This window comes from Salvia splendens, chromosome 18, assembly GCF_004379255.2.
Source record: "Salvia splendens isolate huo1 chromosome 18, SspV2, whole genome shotgun sequence".
Classification (NCBI taxonomy): Eukaryota; Viridiplantae; Streptophyta; class Magnoliopsida; order Lamiales; family Lamiaceae; genus Salvia; species Salvia splendens.
This window is the reverse complement of record NC_056049.1, coordinates 19,733,432-19,750,075: the sequence shown is the minus strand read 5'-3', so window position 1 is coordinate 19,750,075 and position 16,644 is coordinate 19,733,432. Positions and strand designations below refer to the sequence as shown.

General features: G+C 34.8%; 2 protein-coding genes across 5 annotated transcripts; both read left to right on the top strand.

The window, feature by feature from the left end:
* The first annotated feature begins 36 nt into the window (after positions 1 to 36).
* On the top strand, positions 37 to 14,908 carry LOC121777249 (Fanconi anemia group D2 protein homolog). Of its 4 annotated transcripts, XR_006045448.1 has the most exons (34): positions 37 to 450; positions 893 to 1,352; positions 1,484 to 1,738; positions 1,836 to 2,048; positions 2,157 to 2,288; positions 2,398 to 2,527; positions 2,601 to 2,647; positions 2,746 to 2,847; positions 2,974 to 3,081; positions 3,768 to 3,910; positions 4,546 to 4,640; positions 4,750 to 4,828; positions 5,610 to 5,661; positions 5,739 to 5,819; positions 6,530 to 6,625; positions 6,718 to 6,821; positions 7,081 to 7,552; positions 8,747 to 8,785; positions 9,408 to 9,612; positions 9,682 to 9,821; positions 9,960 to 10,140; positions 10,232 to 10,464; positions 10,546 to 10,641; positions 11,566 to 11,652; positions 11,725 to 11,757; positions 11,861 to 11,995; positions 12,077 to 12,137; positions 12,397 to 12,452; positions 12,530 to 12,586; positions 12,690 to 12,810; positions 12,890 to 13,035; positions 14,073 to 14,121; positions 14,309 to 14,371; positions 14,880 to 14,908. XR_006045448.1 is itself a non-coding variant. In XM_042174437.1 (32 exons), the coding sequence occupies exons 1-31, from the start codon at positions 125 to 127 to the stop codon at positions 13,027 to 13,029; spliced, it is 4,479 nt and encodes a 1,492-aa protein (XP_042030371.1). In that variant the 5' UTR covers positions 37 to 124; the 3' UTR covers positions 13,030 to 13,035; positions 14,073 to 14,291. The 4 variants fall into 4 exon arrangements, 2 of the variants coding, with proteins under 2 accessions (XP_042030371.1, XP_042030372.1); XM_042174437.1 differs by lacking the exons at positions 14,309 to 14,371; positions 14,880 to 14,908 and having other exon boundaries at positions 14,073 to 14,291; XM_042174438.1 differs by lacking the exons at positions 14,073 to 14,121; positions 14,309 to 14,371; positions 14,880 to 14,908 and adding an exon at positions 13,553 to 13,676.
* On the top strand, positions 13,682 to 14,959 carry LOC121776874 (uncharacterized protein At2g34160-like). The gene is made up of 4 exons (XM_042174028.1): positions 13,682 to 13,855; positions 14,073 to 14,121; positions 14,309 to 14,371; positions 14,880 to 14,959. Exons 1-4 carry the CDS (start codon positions 13,682 to 13,684, stop codon positions 14,957 to 14,959), a joined length of 366 nt encoding a protein of 121 aa, XP_042029962.1.
* The last annotated feature ends 1,685 nt before the right edge of the window (positions 14,960 to 16,644 follow it).

The window sequence follows — 16,644 nt, the reverse complement described above, 5'->3', positions numbered from 1 at the left end:
AGTCTTCTTGAAAAATGAACGAAGGATTATTGACTACATTAGTGCGGCTTCCGAAATTAAGAGGTTTACACTAGAAAAGGTTTCGCGCCATCAAAACACACACACACACACACACACACACAGTATGCTCTCCCGCAAACGGCCATCCAAACCCTTCGTTCCCCCCTTCACCACCCCCAAACCTACCAAACTCCTCAAACCCACCGATGATGAACCTCCTGCTTCACCCCAACCCCAAACCACGCAGTCTACTCTTTTTCACAATATGGCGTCCGTGCTGGCCGACTCCGACTGCACGCTCATCAACCCCACCGGCCCGCCTTTACTCCCCTCCGATCTCTACGCCTTCCGCCAACGACTCCACGGAGCATTCTCCGCCGATTCCTCCCTCCGCTCCCTCTTTCTCCAGGGCTTCTCTGTTTACATTTCTTCCACCTCTAATTTCCGACGGTTTGTCACCGTTACCTTTTCCATTCATGCTTTAGGTTGACTAGATTGGAAGAAGACGAAGCAAAATTAGGACTATACGTTGTCGTATACCACTTGAAACCACATAATGTTTGCTAACCTTCAAAATTCGTTCAACTCTTTTGGAATTGAGACTTACACAGACTAGTTTCTCGGTGATTTGATATAGGATTTGAGGAATTGCATATATAAGTCGTGGATATCAACTTATACAAACAGTACCTACTCAATTTGTTTGATTACGAGTGTGATGCTGTGCATCTCCTATATTTTGAACTGCTATTTCTTTCCACACTCATAGCTAATATTAAGTTTTGAAAAACATATAGTTTTTTCTCTCTCTTGATATCACATTCAGTTGTATATATTCTGCTTATAGTTTTATGAGGAAGTAACTTAACATGTGTAACCTTTTGTTATGTAGGGTGTTGTTACCTTGTCAGCGCGATGGCTTTGGATCAACGAGAAGTGAGAGCCTAGTTCGAGTGCTGTTATTGGTTAAATCGATCCAGCAAGACCTTTTAGACATGTTGCTTGAGAAGCTTCCTGAATTCTTTGACGTGGACCCTCTTGTTAGTGCTCGTGGCTCATACTCATTGCATCTTGAGGAGGATGTAGCAAGGTTGATACTGAATCAGTTGCGATGGCTTGATTTCCTTGTAAACTCTGAGGCTTTCGCTGAGAAACTGTTACAAGTTTTAACTATTTGCCCCCATCATTTGAAGAAAGAGATCATAGGTTCATTGCCTGAGATTGTAGGTGACCAGAATAACGAAACCCTAGTGAATTCACTTCAACAAATGCTCCAGGAGGACTCTTCCATTATTGTTCCTGTTCTTGATTCATTTTCCAATCTCAATTTGGATGATCTGTTGCAAGAACAGGTAAATCTGTGAGTTGTACCTGCTGACAATTTTAGATCGTGCTAGTTTCTTTCCATACTATCATGTTCAAATTCTCTACCTATTGCCCTTTTTCTTATGTATTTTGGTCTCTTATTTTTGAACTTTTGAAGGTGATCATGATAGCATTATCCTGCATAAGGACAATTGATACGGAGCACATTCCATACCTACTGAGATTTGTATTGCTTTCTGCAAAGGCATCAAATGCCAGGCGAATAATCTCACAGATACGTGAACAGCTGAAATTTGTTGGAGCGCCTCACTTACCAACATCACAACACAGCAAATCTAAAGAAAAATATATTGTAGATAACTCAAAAGCGTTGATTCTTGATGCCCTGAGATCTAGTCTGCATTTTAACAATGTGGGTTTTTATATTACATTTGTCAAGTAGTAATATTTTTTCTTCATCAGGACAATCTGCAAGTATGTTTGTTAATCAAATGGACTGCTCTTTATAGATTCTGTGCATGGAGTTATTGAAAGAACTGAAAAGTTTGGAGGAAGCTCGAGAGCACAAGGTGGTAGATATATGGTTGCTTACTCTTGTATTCATGAATGGTGAATCCTTGCGAAAGAGTGTTGAAAAACTATTCAAGAAAAAAATTATTGAGGGTTGTCTTCAAGATCATATGTTTGATCAGTGCATTCTCAGTGTTAAGGATTTGCCGAAGGTATTGGAGCACTAGAACAACAATTCTAAATTGGGCATCTTGGTGGTCCCTTAATTATGTTACTCATCAATATTTTCACTTGATGATGCTGTTCTTGATATACACTAGGATTATCTTGCCACATTTTTGTCATTATCTGCATACTTGCTGGCCTGCAAAGAACAACGAGCCCAGGAAGTTGGCGTCCACATTTATATACTTCTGTTTGAAGAATCTAGTGATGCTTTTTCTAGACAAGAAGTGAGTTGACTTTCAATAGTTTGATTGGCTATTTTTCTCATGAAGCTTGAGACAAATAGCTCCTTTCTTAATGCTCAGAGTCATAGCCATACTCATTGATATTTTGTAGGTTCTGGGAGCATTACTAACCCATGTGGGCTCTGGCGTTTGCCATGAGGTAAGCGCTGCTTTAGACACCTTGGTCAAGTTGGCCTCCAGGAAGTCCCAGGAGTTAACTTCGCTTTCATCTCACTTAACTGGTATGCATATGTCTTCTCTTTGGTAGAAATAAAACTTATAAGAATGTTGCTAAGCAATTAATTTCTCATCCAGGCATCTTGGATTATTTGGAGGTCTTCAATGTTGAGAGCCTCCACAAGGTATGTTCATTGTACTTCTGCTGGTACGAATCGTACGATAATCCTTCTTTGCTGTTTTAATCTTTATAAACTTTTAATTTATAACTTTCATGTTGCAGGTTTATGAAATCTTTGTTTGTCTCGCAGTTTCTGCTCAATCTTGCCCACAACCTTATGGATGCTCCATAGCAAATGAAATTCTAATGATTTTGAGGAAACAGGCAATCTAGCATCCTCCTTCCAGATTCTAACATTTATATTAATTGTCAATTAATCTTCTTTATTTTGCTAGTACTCAACTCACTTATATTCATGGGGTTCTATCCTGAAGTCCTTTTATGTTTCAGATCAATAACTCAGATCTGTTGTACAAGAAGATGGGCCTGATAGGAGTACTTAAGATAGTCTCATACATTGCAGATACAAATAACGTCTCTCTTCCGCCTTTATCACATGTAATGTGTTTCTATAATCCCAGACATACTTATTTTATTTTTAAGCTTATGACGTACCTGTGTGATGTAGTCACTACAGTCATCCTGTTCTTGTCAAGTGTGTTGATAATCTAACAAGAAACACTAACACTAACGGTGATATGTATATAAAGATGCTTAACTGTTAACTATGTATGATCATATCACTACTTTTTTCTTTTTCTTAAACTAATAAGGTACTCCCTCTGTCCCACTAAAGATGACCCACTTTCCTTTTTGGTTTGTCTCAACCAAGATGACCCATTACTAAAAATGGAAACACCTTTATCTCTACTTTATTCTCTCTCTTACTTTACTCTCTCCAGTTAACACACAAAATAAAGATGCATAAAAACCCGTGCCGCCCAAGGAAGGGGTCATCTTCCTTGGGACGGAGGGAGTAGAATATATCAATCGCTTGCTCTGTTGATATCGGAATTTCATGAGTAAGTGCTTCAGAAGTGTGGTAAAATAAGTTGTTATGCTAAGATTTTGTTATAATTGTTAACTTGGGGACAGCCTAAAAGCAAAAGTTCTTTTTCATCCATATACATCAATCTTTTTCTTTACTTATTGTGGTCTTGTGTCATGATTCTTTCTGCCAGTTCTCTTGAAAGATTTTTTTTGATACTGTGTATGGTGGACTCATCAATAAAAGTTCTTTGCAGAGGTCAAACTATGAGGAAGCAGTGGAGCTCTTGAAATTGTCTTTAGACTCTTGCAAGCAGCTCCCCTTACCATTGATTCTGTTTTATGAAGAACTGGTTACAACGTTGCAAAACAGAAGTCTTCACCCAGCTGTCATGGAATGGTGTGTGGCACTGTAGAGGCTGTTCTTTTGCATTACAATTTATATCAACTTATTTGATACTTTATTCCAACTATTTTAGGTTATTTGATCATGCTTCCATTATGTGCACCTCATGTTCAGAATTTCTCGCTTAGCTATTAATTTATAGAACAACCTGATTAGGGTTTCTGTCATCTCATGCCCACAGTAATCTCATGCATTTGGCCTTCAACAAAATCATTCATTAAGTTTAAATATGTATTCTAACCACTTGACATAAACACATTTAAATGATAATTATTCCATCCAATGTTGAAAGAACAATTGGAGGAACCTACCTTTACCTAGAACATTTCTTTCTGACATTCGCTCCAAGATAAAGTTATGAATTACACTAGTAAGATTAACAACAGATATAAAAAGTAAATAGTAAAATCACACGGAGTAGAAAGCATAGGAAAACATAGGCATGAAAAAAATGCATCCATACATTGCTTGTTATTTTAGTTCCAAATTTTTTTTCCAATTTGATTAGATTTTCATTATGACTTATTTTAGTTTCTCTTACTGTTAGAATGTATAACGGAACAATTACTTTGCTATTACTCTGCTGTATTATTTCTTTTAGCCATAAGTTTGACTATTTTTCCTTTTAGGGTTGGCAAACAAGTTTTGGAATTTGAGTCAATTTATCTATCTGATATTGATAGTGGGAACTTAATTGTTCAAGACATGCCTTATGGTTTAGAAGGTAAGAGAGTTCTGTTTGCTACATCTTCAAAATGCTAAGCTGGTCTAATTTTGTGTATAATTAGGTTAACGTTGGAAGTTATTTACCGAAGCCTGTTTTATTGGTGCAGGAGAATTGTGGATGAACCTTGATGGTGATATATCTCCCGTTTGCTTAAACATTGTGCCACTTGTTTCTCCATTGTTTAGGTAATTAGTCATTTTCTTGTAACTAGTAAGTTGTGATTTTTTGGTTGAGGTTTTCCTTTCCAGCTTTCTTAATGGCATTAAATTTTGAACATACCTCCTCATTTGGAACTTAAGAGTCAAGCAATGATTCTATGTATTGAGACTTTACTGGTGGGAAAGGTGTTTGGCCATCAATTCTAAGAGAACTCAAGTCCAAGTAGATGTGCATTGGGCAGCATACTAGAGTATTTATAACGGGGATATCATTCAACTGTGGGGGTGATTATGTTATCCATAGGGGTGTGAGAGGAAACTATCTTTGGCTTACATGTGTAAAATTGAACTTCTTTAGCAACATAAATCGAACATTAACAACAAGACTGAGTTATCAGCTACTTACTAGAAGAAATCAATTATGGAAATTGCTAAATTGCTGAAGCCATGATGCTTGATATGATTATGAGTAGCCTGCATCATCAAGTGTATCTAAAAAAAGAAAGACTCGGATTGGAATGATTAATATTCTATTAGAGGTTTTGAGGATTATAATTGATAATGGATCCTCCACCTTCTTGGTTTTCTGCTCTTTTGGAAAAAGTCTGTTCATGACTGTTGTGTGTTAGAAAGATGACATGCTTTCTTTCTATGATGTTCATTTTTGGTTTTAGCTTATGCGGGATTTTTCACTAACATTGATCCTGTATCTTTCCATTAAAGTTGACTCAAATAAGATAATATTCCTCTGTTCCTGTCAATGACATATAGACTGGCCACTGAATTCTGTAACTTTTTTTTGTCCCAGATCCTCTTCACCTTTACAAATTCTCCCTACAAAGTTTGTTTTACTTTCTGTGGTAAGTGTAATTTCTCATCTAAACAGTCAGTTAAACTGAAGGTACAAACGTCATAGTTTCCAGGAAAAATTTGTCAGGTTGAGAGAATCGCCAACCAAGGATCTCTAGGAGGCATTGATGCTCTTCTTGGTTGCCCCTTCAATCTTCCATCCACAAAGGTTGGCTGTAATCTTATGCTAATGGACTTTATTTTGATAAACAGAAATTAATTTTGTTGTAGAATATTTTTGTTTCTAGGTTTTCCTTATTAATCTGTTCTTATTTTAGGAATATATTTAACCTAGTAGTAATCTTAGCTTTCTACTCCCTATATATATTAGACTCTTTTGCTGTGAATAATACAGTCTTTTCTCCTGTATGTCTCTATCCTTTACTGCATCACATGATACATGTCAACTTCTTGTCACTTTAATTCCATAATTTATGTCAACAATATTAGGGGCTTCTTGAGGCCACGGCATTAGTCTAGGCCTAGTGTCACTCTGCAGTATTTAATGTAAAACGTATGACTGCAAAGTCAATATGCTATTTTTCTTGGTTTTGTAAGGTTTTAACCTATTTGGAAAATCTCCTGCAGTTATGCTTTGCAATCATGCATAAAGGAAATACCTTTTTGTTTCCTCATATTACAATACCACACTTCTCAATTTCTTCTGCATCATTAATAACATGTAAATGCAAAAATGTATATATTATATGAGTTCCATACCTTACATAAATTTGGTATATCCTAAAATTCATAGACCTTCCATTTTCTATGCCTGTATCACCTTGCCTTCAATCTTCATAAGCTGTGAGCTAAGGATTAATATGGTCACTACTTTACTGCAAACTATATTCTGATGTTATATGGTCTTGTCTGTTGCAGCTGTTATCTGAAATTTTATGGCAGCCTTTGACAGTGAAACAAAAGCAGATTTGTATTCTCTCTCTTTATTATGCTGCTAACTGGATAAGGGAACTGGTAAATAAGCAATTCATCAGTGAGATTTGGTTTCTAAATTGATTATTTATTTCTGCTAAACTGCATTTCCTACCAATTTCATTTTGGTGCAGTTAAATGTGTTTTCCACCCAAGTTGGCAACGGATGTGAGACAATAAGCCAAGCAACGAAGGAAGACATAGTACTTAAGCTATTAAAGCGCTTGAGAAACCTAGTGTATGTTCTCGTAACCTTTTCAAAGGCATACCCTGCAATAAACATCTAGCTAGAATTTTCATACTACAACTTAAAAATGCTTTAGGATATGAGCTTGACTGAGGTGGGCAGTGGCCTCCCCCCTGTTACAGCATAACAATCTATATGGCAGATGAAATTCATCTTCTATGAATGAACCTTGAGTTGCTACTTACAAATGATGTCATATTGCTAATTACAACATGATTATTGACTGTCTGACTATGCTTTGATGGTGCAGATTTATTGAATATTTATTGGACAATTTTCTGAAACAACACCCAATACTTCTTCCTGATTTCTGTCCTCACTCGGATTTGTCACCTGTTGTTGAGTTTGACTCTGTGGGTGACTTGGAAAAGATTAGCCAGCGTCTCAAAGGGGGTGAAATTTTGTCCCGAAATCAAAAGAAACACAAAGGAAAGTCCTTGACTCCATCAGCCAGTTCAAATGCTGAGGAAAAACTCAAGCAGCCAACATTAGTTGATGTATGGAGGAAAGCAGGGAGCATACCGAGCCAAGGAACTCCGGATGAGGATGCATCTGTGGCGTCCTTGAAGACCAAACAATCTGCATCTGAGGAAAGTCATGCTGAAAAATCTAATATGCCTCTAAATATTGAAATATCTGCACCTTTGAAGTGTTTAGATGCACAAATGCACAAATTCAGGCCACTTCCAGTTGATTGCCTTTCCATACTTGCATGTCCTGAGGTTCGTTTATGTCTTGCCTACTTTCAAGTCTTATATATTTTCGGCTTTAGATTGCATCTGAGTATGTTAGGAAGTGTTTGTGGAGGTAATTGAAAGATTTTAACCTTTTGATAATTGATTGTTTGCTATCAACTTCTTATGTCCTTCCCTCATCAGGAAGCTGAGTTTCAAAAATAAGATTTCACATAGATTTTTTGTGGATAGTATCATTTTTTCTTAGTAGCAGCATATTATATTCTGCATGCAAGCAAATATGATGTTGATTACAGTTATCACCCCATGGAAATTCTCATGCCTGTTTTGAAATGTCACTTGTTTATGATACACTTAAACATGGTATACATCGAGAAAAAACAGCATTATATGAATTGCAATCATCCCATGATATCTGTATGCTATTCGAGAGCTAACTTGTTTTGCCTATCGAACTAAGCAAGTGACTACCGTAATTTTAGATGAAGGTAAAATGATGCAGAACCATTTTCTTTCTTTAACCTCCCCTCACATGGTACTTCGAATATCTGTACATGTGGTGCTCTCTGAGGAAATTGAAATTTCATTGCCCTTGATCGGAATACCTAAAAGTTGCCGCAATTCCAAAACATATTTGATAGATTACTTGCCATTGATACTATCTGAACTGACCCATTCTATCCCTCGCCTCTTTAATTTATTCTAAGTTCTAACACTTGTTTCACCACACATTAATCCATATGAAAGAAACTGTGTCCTTATATCTTCCAACATAGGTTGAAGTTTTCAAATTTCTTTTGAAGCTTTTAGTTAACTATGCACTATGTTAAAAATGTCATCTCTAAAGGTGCTATCAGGTTATCATACTGGAGGGTGTATATCCATTATGTGATATAAATATGCAATTCCTGTAGGTTTTCTGGGAAATTGGTTTTATTCATTACATGTTTGTTAGTGTCAATTGACCAGATCATAAGGTCACAATTTTATTATATTTCCACCATCCTTGACTTTTTGCTTTCTGGATTGTCTTTTTTTCACAATAGATTAAAATGTTCCTACACATGTTTTCCATAATATTGAAGGAATAGAGCAGATATATTTTAGCTGCATGTCCTCAAGTTATTTGTTCCTTGGCAGTTGGCACTGGTAGGTAGACTTCAATGAATATGTGTTTCTTCTAATGCTTATTCTTCTCCTTTTGTTCTTGCTTTTATGTAGAATAATCAAAGTTCATGCTGTGCAGACCCATCTGCTGAGGTATATCTCTCTTCTCTACGCAGTACACAACTACACATACACATGGTGCACACCTATCATGGGATCATCTTGGCACATATGAATTTCATTTGCATAAGCAAGTGCACACTATAGTGGACAAGGATGTTTAAGAATATTAAGGATGTTAAAACATCTATACACTAGTAGTTCTAAAGTAAATGATTTATCAGAGGATACTGTTATTTGCATTGGCAACTGGGGCAAACTATCTGTTTTCCTTTCTTGAATTATTGATGTAAAGACGGGGTTAGGCTAATCGACCACCAAACTAGGGTTTTTCATTAGAAAAACCCCACTATATTGTTACAAGAGGACTATTCATATTGGAATTTGGAATGTGTTCAGATCTACGTATTACTCTTGTGATCTTGCTTTTTATTTCAAGAAGCACCAGATTCAGGTAAAGTTGGAAGATGGTGTTTTGTAATGCCTTATCCTGAAAGAATCATTCAAAGATACAAAATCATAGTATTATAATTAATCAATTGAGCATATAAAGGGTTATTGTAATTTTAGTTTGCAACTTCAGATCCTGATTCTAACCTTAATGACTCCTAAATGTGTTTCTAATATCTGTCACTTGACTGTTGCATGATATTAGCTGCCACTACATCTCTATCTCCTGTGTGATCTTCATAAAAAGCTGGATCTCTTATGTCCCACAAGAAAACAAACTTTAGCAAGAAGCTTCAGTGCTCCATCTGGGTTTATGGGAATGAAATTGACTGAATTCTTCAGCAGGATACGACCTTTGTTTTTGTACCTTAGGAGAAACTTTGATCGGGCGGTACACATTCTTGGAGAAGGTTAGCAACACAAATTTGTTAGCTAGTTGGCAACTTTAGAGATTCATGTCTGACACAATAAAGCTGTAGGTGCTGAAATATGTCAAGAACACTGGATAACCCAGTCTAGTTTGGCTGCAAATCCGGAGATAGTAAATACATGTGTTTCAGTATCACCTATTCTGACTTCTGTTTCAGTTTTTAAAGAGACGCTTCTCTGCTTTGGGAAGGTGATACAGTCTTTGAATATAGATTGTTTTGCCTTTTGATTTTGTTGTACTATTAGTTTTGAAGGCGGAGCTGCATTATTTTCCAATTTCCAAATAACTATTGATGACACTCTTGTTTTTTTTAATAAATACACGCAGATGCTTAATCTGCCAGATCTTCTGAAGGAGAATTCTACCCTACTAGATCTTCTTAAAGCCTTCCAGCCAACAGAAATATCTGAGGGTTTATTCCAAGGAATGCAACTGATCCCTTCACCTGGGAGTATGGACTATTTATATTCTGGTGCTTATTTTTTTCTTGAAAGTGTCTTTGATGTCGGTAAGTTTTTAGTTTCACTCGTCTCTTCAATTTTAAACCAAAACAAAGAAAAAAAAATTGATATCTGTTTGCTGAACTATTTCTCTTGCAGCAATAAACTTTTCATTTACACTGGCTTCAGAAGTCTTGTTGACTTTAGAATCCATGGTTACATCCATCCACACATTCCTTACTAGATGTCTGAGTGAAAATGGAATGGATCCTCACACAAGATTTAGCAAGGAAATCATTCCTTTTTTTCGCAACAAACTTGGGAGTTATGCACATAAGCTCTTGACTCACAAGTGTGATAGGGATGATGTTGGCGGTAGTTTAAAAACCAAAGTGAGTATTCACTAGTTACTACTGCAACCTCACTAAATCACTAGCTCCAAATAGTGATGCTAATTGTACTTGTCATTGCAGGGGGAAATGATCCAAAAGATTCTACGGCTTTATTTGGGTAACTGCCAGTCAGCTTCTGATTCACTAAACGATCTTGCCTCCTCCATTTTTCCTCAGGTGCACTGATCCTCTTGCGAGGCTTTAAGGGTCTTCAATTAAATAATATTCAGAAGTATTTATTATCAACTTTGAAATGGTCCAAGATGGCATTTTTCTCTTTCAAATAAATCTAAATAAGAACCTAAATACTGATACATTCTTGTTTCAAATAACTGTGTGACTGTATGCCACATTGCAAACACACAAAATAAAGGCACGGTGTTTAGATTGTAAAAGGTTACATTATCAGCAATAGCAGCTTTGATATATCGACAATTGATGAGTTTCAATGTCTTAGGGTTTCTGAATTTATAGAAGCTTTAATTTTGCTTAACTTATTATAATTGGTTGTTTGGTTTATGCATGGCAAAATGTACTGAGTTAAAATTCTATTCTGACTTGAGGATTCCTTGTTCATTTTAAGATACTTATTCGCGAATTTCCCCTGGTTCAAAAACAGATTAAATGATCACTACTTTACTCCCAAAAACTACAATCTAGTGTAGTTTAGTAACAATGTCATCAGAATGTTGTAAAAAGTATAATAGACCAATTCTTTGGCCAAAAGTACTCTGATGGATGTATACACACTGTGAATACATGTTCCCCAGTGACTTAGATTAGAGAAATGATATGCAATAGCAGCAACTGGAACCATGTGATGAAGTTTCTATTGAAGTAAATGAGAATGGTATATATTTGCTTCATTCTCCTCCTAGAACATCCAACACATTCAAATCATTACTATTTCCTATTGTGCTACACTTTTTACTAGCCTGCTGTTCAAGTCTTTATATTGATTTATTAGGATCTGCTGAAAGCTTCAGTTAATGTTTTTATAATCTTCTGCCATATAGTTCATGAGCTTTGAATTGAAAATAGAATGCCATTAATCCAAATGACTATATTAGCCTAAGATGAATTTGATCTCAATTGAATTAGGATTTGCCCTCTGCAAACACAATGGAGGATGGCAGTACATTTCCTAGCCTTTGCCCTGCGACAATGAGTGTCTGGTACCGAGTAATGGTGAGCTGCTCCCTATTTTTTTGTGGCTGAGAAATATCAAATAATTGTGATGCTGATGTCATTATCTTGCAGCATGAAGAGAACATATCTGCACTCAACAATTTGGTGAGTAGTTGGTGGTTCTGTGTTACTCAGTGAAGAATGAATTTGGTACCCTTTATAATATGGAATGAGAAACAAATTGTTAATTTATGTGTTTTCTGCTTAGGTTAAGGAAATTTCTCAGTCAGAGAAATCAAGAGGTGGTGCTAAAGTGGAAGATATACAGAAGCTTCTGAACAAAATATTGCAGTCTGTTAATGTGGTTGTAACACTGGTTAACATGTGCAGGAATAATGATAAGGTGGTATCATAAATATTTTTAGGAGTAATATTTTTGAACTATTCAGCAATTGAATATTTACATTATACGTTGATAAATTAGGTGAGCATTCATGCAGTGGCTGTCAAGTATGGAGGGAAGTTCATTGACACCTTTCTGAAAGGTAAGCATAATTTGTCATTAGATGTGATCTCTACACTAGAAACTACAGACCAATGGAACAGAACACTGTACTGATGAATACTTAATACTTATGTAGACTTACTATAATTCTTGATAATAAATTTTGTTCCAGCATACATGCCATTTCGTTCTTGCTAAGTGATACTGGACATTTTGTTTGCCTCAATAACATCTAGAGGGAGGTTTTTGTAATTGTGCTGTCTTTGTTTTCTTGTATTCCTAAATCGAGCTCTCTCCAGTTTTTGACTTCTTAGAGGCTCAGTTTCAGATGCACAAGGACCTCATACTTTCCCTGGTGAGAAACTTTTAGTAGTCTTATTAATTAGAACCGTTTTAAAATGTCTACACTAACAAGTTTTTGGCATTCTCCAGATTACAGAGCTGCAGAAAGCAACAAAAACCATACAAACACTATGCTCTGAAGCAAAGGTTATTTCCTTAAATTCTCTTATTGTAGGATTGCAGGGACTTTTGTCTAACTAATAGCTTTACTATCGAGGAACCCTTAACATAAAATTATATCTCCGTGAAGGGATCAAAACAAACTGCTATAACTGGCAAAATTCCTATGACAAAGAGAGCTATGGAACGATTTTTGTTTCACGTCAAAGCCCTTCTTTGCAAAACTCCAAGTGGATGCTTGTTCTGGATGGGTACTATACTAAGCTTGTTGTGTGTGCTAGCCTAGCATCAATAGTTTAATCATTTGGTCATGGTCCTGAAAATTTTTAGGCAATCTGAAGCACAAGGACTTGATGGGACAAGTAGTTAGCTCGCAAGCATACTTGGATGATCAGAGTGATGAAACTAATGACGATCCTGCTGAGGCCATCGCTGAGGACCAACCGATGAATGATGTCAATCCTGAATGATAACAGGTATGAGACACTGGAGATCACTTTCTAATGCTATTTTGGTATGTCTGATACATTGTTAGTTTCAACATGCTGCATACCAATACCATATATAAATCATTTTGTATGAGTATTTTAAAGCAATTGAAATATCACTTACATTTTCAATTGCTTTAATTAAAATTATAAATACAGAAAGAAAATACGTTTGTGATTATTTTTCTTAAACAAAAACAATGCCTTATTATCCAAGAATACAGTCGTTGACAGGCTAGAAAAGTGGGGAGAAATTTTCTATATATGCATTTAATAGTAGTGGCATTTTGCTCAGCTTCTTTATATGTTGATCAAAATGATTGACAACATATATGAATTTGGTGGACTAAGTGAATCAATTTCCTAACAAAGTGGAGATCCAATATTTAATTTGAACTTCCCATAATTTAAATGAACCACATAATTATTATGTATGTAATTGGGTTGGTTGCTACATGGTCAAGATGTTTGATTGGGTCAAAATGCTAATTAGCAGCTCCACCAGTTATTCAAACAGATTCTCCTCTATACATAGACACACACAGTTAACCAAATTCAAGTGGACAAAAAGAGAAATTTAGGAACTGCAAAAATTGGAGCAGAGGAAATATTGGAATTTGTGAATTCAAGGAAAATGACAATTGAAGGAGAAACTGCTGTTATCAAACAAGCAACCAATGCCAATGATAATGTCATTGCAAATGCCAGTGCCAATGTCAATCTCAATGGCAATGAAAATCTCAAGAAAAATAGAATTCAGGTGTCCAATACCAAAAAACCACTATTCTTCTATGTCAATCTTGCTAAGGTTACTTATACCTCTCTCTCTACATATATACATAAGTGTGTGTTTGTCCTAATTAACATAAATGGTGTGGTGCATTCATGAAAAAAACTAATGATAATACAAGTAAAGTAATTATCTTTATTTGAAATTTTGTTTTATTTGAAAGAGTTAAAAATTTTAAACGGGTGTGTTTGTGTGTGTTTTCATTTTCTTTATTTTTTTCTTTCTCCTTATGCAGAGGTACCTACAACAGCATAAAGAGATTGAGCTTTCAGCCTTGGGCATGGGTAAACTAACTGCCTAAATTTAGTCTACAACAATACATAAAACCAAGCTTTCTTACAAAGGAACCTATAATTTTTCATTATTTTTCCCAAATATTTATATAATCAATTTAATGTTCATTATTTTTCCCAAATATTTATATAATCAATTTAATGGTGCTGACATTCAGTTACATTTTTTTTATTACAGCCATCACAACAGTTGTGACGATATCTGAGATTCTAAAAAATAATGGATTTGTTAACGAGAAGAGTAAGTAATTTATTTATGGCTAAATACCATTTAACACTTTAACGCTTATTGCTTTTTATTTTTCGATTCTAATGTAAGCATATTAGTATAAAATATGACCATCACAATTTTACTCTATTGACCAAACTCGGCAGTTTTTGCCTGATTGGATATCTCTCCTTAGTAAATACTGTACAAAAAAAATACAAGATGTACGTGTGATTAGATTTCCATATTTTTTGTTATGTGAAATAAAGGAGATAAAACGTGAAACGTTACAATATTTTTATTTCGTGTGTAATTTCCATTAAACTTGTCAACGAGTCTGATTCCAATAGTCAGTACATTATTATTATAAACTCATTTGACATGTTAGATCATGCTTTGTCAATATTTTATGATATGACAAGATGTAAATAATTGAAATGTTCGAGCATAAAATGGTATATGTTGTTTATTTATTTTGTGAAATGGCTGAAAATAAAGAGTTGCATTAATATGGTAGTTGGTGTTGTTTCAATATTTGTAGGTATCTTGACCTCAACGGTTGGAACAAAGGATGTAGCCAAGGGTCGCACTGTTCAGAAAGCTAGGGTGTGTATTAATTGATGGAAATATTAAAATATTACTCTAATTATTATTTAGTAATTGATAGTTAAGCTCTAATTAAACTTCAACAAAAAAATATTAATTACTGCACTACGTTTTTCAAATGTCTCATAATTTGGAAGTGATTTCATGACATCTTTTCTATTTCAAATAATACTGATTAAATCAAACAATGTGGTTATGTTGGCATTGACTTAAAATTAATAAATTCATTTTACAGATCGAAATTGTGCTGGAGAAGTCTGAGAAATTCGATAGCCTAATGAGTGCGTCACAAAATGCAAATGCAAATGCAAATGCAAATGCAAATGCAAATGGAAATGGAAAAGTTGAAAACAAGCAGTGAGAGTGAGGAGATGGAGCCCTGTTTTTGTAGTCTATTTTATATTTATTGCAATTCTTGTATTGTATCTCAAACTAAACATATTTTCATTTAATTCATATTTTAGTAGTTTCCATTATATAAGTTTCTATGTGAAGTAAAACAAAGCTGGGGCCATGTAGTATTTATATCTCATATTGTATAAATCAACTTAGTTCAATTCAGAATTGTATGCATTTGTTGTTTGGATTTATCACTTTCCAATCAAAGTTTGCTCACTTTTTTAGAGATGAACCAAAATTGACAGCAAACATTGGTTTCGAATGTGATTATAATCCATTTTAGAAATCCAATTTTTTCTTATAGATGAATTTGGATCTAACAGTTGTAGTCTAGGACCTATTACAAGAATCGTGGAAAGACGAATCGAAGCTACAAGCAGTTTTTGAACCTAACAGTTGTTGCTTCGATTCGTCTCTCCCCTATGTCACTTCTACAACTAGAAGCTTTTGGACCTAACAATTTTTTCGATCCATTAGCTTTCTCTTCTTGCAATCTCATCTCTTTCAAGCGAAATCTTTCTATGAAAAATTTGAGATGACAAACGAGTCTACTTGCATTCAATTTCAAGTGTTTTAAGGGAATAGCATTGAGTAATTATATCGAGCAAGTATAACACTTAGCATTAATGAATAGAAAAAAAATTGTCTAAATTAATGTACTATTCAATTAGTAGTGTGTTTGCTCAAGTTATATCGGAAAAACAGTTGACACCGGAAGCCAATGTGGATAAATTGATATCGAAAAGTGGATATTAAAAATTTATAAATATCTAAATAATTATATTGGGATAAAAACTATCACAAAATCCTATTACCATGCAACTAAACTAATTTATTCACCTCAAATGCTAAATGATGTTTTTTTTCATGCTAGAAGGCGGAAGCAACACACCAACTGATGTCTACTGATCAAGTGATCAGGCTTTTCTATATTTTTTAGATTTCAATTTTCATAAAATTAAAATTTTATTTTAAATTATTAAAAATTATTTACAATGAAATCATATTTAAACATTAAATTATATTATTGATTTTTATATACGTATTTTACTAACAAATGATGTAGCGGCATGGTTTTGTTGATCCGTACAAATAAATAATGTTGTCAGCCTAAATCGTGCATTTTTAGTAAAATATTTGTTCAAATCAATGGAGAGTTATGATCCGTTCATATTTTATTATGAGACTACTTGAAAATAGCCCAATCTTGTGATGTCTTATCCGGGTGTTGGCCCATTCCAAGCCCAACTACCTTTTTTTCAATATAGCCTCTTATTAATAGTAAATAATAATATCATGAT